The 5,045-nt window shown below is 48.6% G+C and overlaps 1 protein-coding gene across 4 annotated transcripts in view; it reads right to left on the bottom strand.

Moving 5' to 3' along the window:
* Positions 1-4,737, bottom strand: part of LOC116842289 (dedicator of cytokinesis protein 3) — a 53,295-nt gene extending 48,558 nt beyond the window's left edge. For all 4 annotated transcript variants that reach the window (XM_032811259.1, XM_032811262.1, XM_032811260.1 and 1 more), the window contains exon 1: positions 4,477-4,737. In XM_032811259.1, coding sequence (XP_032667150.1) covers positions 4,477-4,513 — 37 coding nt within the window. In that variant the 5' untranslated portion in view covers positions 4,514-4,737. The remainder of the gene's footprint in view (positions 1-4,476) is intronic.
* Positions 4,738-5,045: the final 308 nt, after the last annotated feature.

The raw sequence follows: 5,045 nt of genomic DNA, 5'->3' as shown, positions 1-5,045 counted from the left end.
AGAGAGAGAGAGAGAGAGAGAGAGAGAGAGAGAGAGAGAGAGAGAGAGAGAGAGAGACAGCGCGATCAATAGAATATCACTTATACGCGGAATGTTTTGCGTCATCGGATGGCAGACAGAGTATATTCCGTACAGTCTCCTCTGGCCTTAATAGAAAATTTTCCGGCACAGCAGGAACCCATCAGCCGCCGTGCTACTTTCTCCGTATTTTCTTCGCGAGCGTCCTCTAATATCATATTCACGTGTTCATTGAAAATTAAGGTTGAATCACGCAGGATAACAAGATCGATATTTCAACGAAATAACACTCCCAGACAAATCACACGAGACAAGCACTGAGACCTACTACTATAAGATTGTCGCCTGAAACTTGTCTCATATGAATTACTCAGATTTTTATTCAGAATTACATACAAGTTTTTCAGTCGAATCATAATATGTGTGTGTGACATTTACGGCTCATACTGATAGTCGCCTCCTGAAATTTGTTTCAAGTTAGATGCTTAGATTTTGACTTACAATTAGATCCAAATTTTTCAGTTGGATTGTGATACATGTGACATTTAAATCTGTAATCGCGATCCAACCAAAGAATTCTCATCTAATTCTGAATTTGAATCTGAGCAGCTCACTGAAGACGAGTTTCAAGTAGTAATTATTTACACACGCATATATCTGTAATAGCGATTCAATTGAGAGAAACTTTCATCTAACTCTGAATTCAGATCTAAGTATCTCGCTTGAGATGAATTTCGAAGGAGCAACTACTATTAACACGAGCCTAAAGCGATCAAGTTGCAAAGATAAAATGAGGCAACAACGATAAAATCAGCGCGACAGCGTTAAGAGAAATGGGAAAATTGTTTACTTTATGTAGGAAATTTGGCTAGAAGGCACATTTATTTTTCCATCTTTCGCATTGAACGACTCAATAAACAATACAAAATACAAGATAACGTGAATATTCAACAATCGCGCTCCAAAAGTATTCCCGGCACAGCGTGGCGTGAACAAAGGACGAACGACGAAGTTCGCGTCGCACGGCTTTCCCCCATGGCTTTTCCCGGGGAATTAAATCGATAACTCCCTTTCTCGGCCGTACGAAACACTCGCGGCCGTGGGGGGACCGCAGGCACAGGCCTGGCGACCGTTTCTACCGTTCTTCCCAAATTTTCCGCTTTTCCTCTAGCCCTACGTTCGCCTCCCTTCGGAACATTAATGGCGACTCGTGCGCATTATTCTGTATATTTTGACTAAGCAAAACGAGCCAAATGCGACGACCTCGTGCGCTATTAAGTCACCGGTAAAAGAGAGAATGTATACTTTTATTCAGAACTTATTCTAAAGAAGGAGAAAGGGATGGGCGCGTTAATAATTAGCACCGGGGTTGCGATTGTATGAATAAAAGCAGCAGAAGGTAGATTCTCACACACATACACACAGAGAGAGAGAGAGAGAGAGAGAGAGAGAGAGAGAGAGAGAGAGAGAGAGAGAGAGAGAGAGACACATATACACACACGTCGTGTGCCATTAGTGCTGCTGCTCGTACACGCACACACGTGGCAAAAGCCACACGTGCGGGCCCGGCGTCAGACATCAATAACGCCGGTAGGTAGGGTGCAGCAGTTCGAAAGGGTCACGAAATGAAGACATAAACAATGACATCTGAAATCATAATGATCCCTGGACGCGTGCGTGTATGTGTATGCGTGTGTCTGGCGGAACCACCGTCTCTCTTGTTCACGCTATTACATTACACTAAATATTTTTTTCACACCGCAAGAGCTATCTTATGACTCGACATCACGGCTCCGCGTGAGTTCCACCGGCAGCTTCGAGTTTCCGGAGATAAGAGATTGACATTCGGCGAAAGAAAGAACGCAAGGAAACTTGCCGCGATTGCGAAACGTCGTTGCCAAACTATTTTTGCAACGCGAGGTAAACACGAGTGTCGCGCATTTTTCGCGACGGAAACGCACTTTATGCCCGATCGTAAAAGCGTCAAAAGCGCCCGGCACATCCACAAGCGAATACGCACGCCGGCTGAATTGCAGTAACTTTTTGCGGCGTATAAAATGTAGTTAACAAACGGCAAAGACGAGTCCCCGGCAGGAAGTGTGCCGATAATGTCACTCAACTTGCGATACAACCAATGCCGGCATTAACATTCATGCGATTACGCACTTTCGAAACTCGCAGTCGCATTACAGCATCCTGCAAAAGCGGCTGGATATTTATAGACGCAATAATTCTCATACGGCGTGAATAAGGGAGCCTCAATGCTAATGCGAAGGGTTGTATTTTCTGGCAGGATTTATCTGCCATAACTTTCGAGCGCGCGGTAAAAACGTATTCGCGCGATATCACACGATATCTCTGTGCTCCCTGTGATATTTCAGAATATTTTGTCCGTGCACGGTTTAATCTGCCTCTAAAATTGGTAAATACGTAATTAAATGCCAATTGATAGATACAAACTCCAAGGCGGAAGCTTGGTCTGACTGTCTTATCGTACACAATCTGAAGTAGAACTATAACTTTGACTTTAATCGGAGATCTCGTGTTGATATCGTGAAAGCGGTATCGGCAGGCTGCGCGTGAAAAATGGATAGCGAGGTTTCTTTCGATGTTTTCGATCTAAAATGGATCTCTGCCTCTACGGTTCGGAGTTGAGGTACGAGGGGCTCGATAATGGCAGCAATAACACATCTGTAGACTTGTTACACATGAGAGCGAGAGAGATAGAGAGAGAGAGAAAGAGAGATACAGCGCAGTCACGGTTCTACATCTACAACGATCGCTAAAAAGAAATAATGCATAGGGGCATGACCGCGTGAATAGTGCCGTACATTGGTAGATTGGAAGATTGTGCTTTAATCGTGTCGCTGACATGCACCCTTAGTCCGCGCGAGTCTATATATGGCCGAGAAAAGTTCCGGAAGCTATCGTCCCACGGCGGCGAAAAGTCCGTGGGATGATTTCAATATCCGACGCGTATGTGTCCCGTCCGATAAAAATTTCACGGCATTCACCGACAATGACGCTTTATCGAAACAACGAATGACCACGTAAACAAACGTTTCTTCGAAATAAACGATCTTATCGCGAAGAATGCCGATAAAGTGGCTGCGGAGAAGAAAAAAGGGATCGATGGCTCGTCTCTTTCTACTCGACTAAAAGACGCTGTTTATCGGATTAGAGTCGCTTGCACTGCTTGGACAAGATTGAAACGACGACGACGAAGGCGACGGCGACGACGGCGGCACGCTAACGACCTTAAACGAGCGCGGAGGATTAGCGCGAGCGTTAATTAATCGCGAAAAATGCCGGCCGCACGGGCGGACGAGGATGCCCCCCGTGCAGCGAAGTAAATTGATTTCGATCGCGGAGTTAAACTCGCTGCTTGTCTTGGCGCACTTTTCGCCGTGTCAGAGATCTCCGGCCGGAGGAAACCACTTAACGTGGCTAATCGTCGTTACACGTAGGCATTCCACGCAAGCGTTACGTATCAAATTCCGTCGGACGCTACACATATTCATTTTCGAACTTCTGAATTAGTGTAATAAGAGTAGAACGAAAGGAAGTATACTTGTTTCACTTCAACTTATTGGACTAGTGTAGAAGTTCTTCGAAAACGAACAGATTTATCGTCATTTCGTGAGCGCATCTCGCACGCCGCAAATCGGAACTTTTCATCTACGGATAACGAAGATAAGACACCGACACGAGTCACATGTACGAGTGTGTTCCATGTGCGGTACGGAAAGTCGACCCTAATTGCATCGAGTTCAATTTCCAACATGTCAAACAACTATCGATGTGTGTGCGAGATTATACATCAACGTCGACGGCGAATTTGCGCGAAGCCGAGCGCGCGCTCTTGCTTGAGGTGATTCCCCAGGAGCAATCTCGAATTGACAGATATAATACGACAATCGGAGGGGGCTCGCGCGAGTGCGTGGCGACGCGTCCGAGACGAGGATGCGGCTAAAAGGAACACGATAGCGCATCGAAAGAGAGCGAACGTAAAATCCGAAGCCCGGGGGCCGGCGGCTCGGCTTGTCAAGCGCGGACTTTACTACTCGCGCGCACGATCAATGCATGAATGGAGCACACGCAGGAGCACCCACACGCGCGCAGCGCGTGACCAAGAGAGCGCACGCACACGCCGCTGGCGAACGAGCGAGCGCGCGCGTGCGTTCCTATCCACCGCGAGAATTTTGTGAACGCTCTCGTTCGTCTGTGATCTCGCGCGAAGCTACTCCCAGCCAGGAGCCGCAATTACGCGGTGCGTCTTCACGGACGCAGCCAAGTCGGTCATGCCGCTCTCCGCGCTCTCGCGGACGCCGTGGAATCACGTGCGCTGCCTTTCGGACGCGCCGCGGATTTGACAGGTCCGAAGTGAGCGGGAGAGTCTCGCGGGACGGCGGGGCTGACGAGAGCGGCAGGGAAGTTTCGTGCGCCGATAAAACTCACCGACGCCGTACTTGGTGGTTTTCGTCGTCGTCCACATCTCGAGGGCCGACGGTGACGGCGACGTAGGCCGGCGCTACATGCCACGCCGACGTTACGTCCGTTGGCGTGCGCGCGTCTCCCTCACTCGTCTGACGATTTATTATCACGAGAAACTCCAAAACACAAACATTGGGTGTGTTGCCGCACGAGTGTCGCACACTGCGCGACCGCGGGCTGCACGAGCCGCACGAGCAACGTTGCCGGTACAGGCCGCGAGACGAACCACGGCCGACTGGCCGGCAACGCCGCCCTCCCCCGCCTGACAGGTCGACGACGGTGCGTCACGTGGCGCTCAGTGACGTGCGCGCCACGCCGGTCTCCTGCGCCGGACTTTCGAAACAATTCCTGCGCGTTTTCATGTCACGACATGCAGGAACATGTGTGTATCATATAGAGAGAAATGTACAAAATAATCAATTTCGTCTACTCATTGGCTTATCAAGAGACTGCGCATTAATTTTCAGACACTTCAATCGACCGCAAGAATGCATGATTATCTCTAATGGAGAGACTCTGATAGCCGAAAATTT

The sequence above is a fragment of the Odontomachus brunneus genome, unplaced genomic scaffold, assembly GCF_010583005.1.
Source record: "Odontomachus brunneus isolate Ranch 3 - 2012 unplaced genomic scaffold, Obru_v1 Obru_scaffold_024, whole genome shotgun sequence".
Classification (NCBI taxonomy): domain Eukaryota; kingdom Metazoa; phylum Arthropoda; class Insecta; order Hymenoptera; family Formicidae; genus Odontomachus; species Odontomachus brunneus.
The sequence above is the reverse complement of the archived record's forward strand: the minus strand, read 5'-3'. Positions and strand labels throughout refer to the sequence as shown.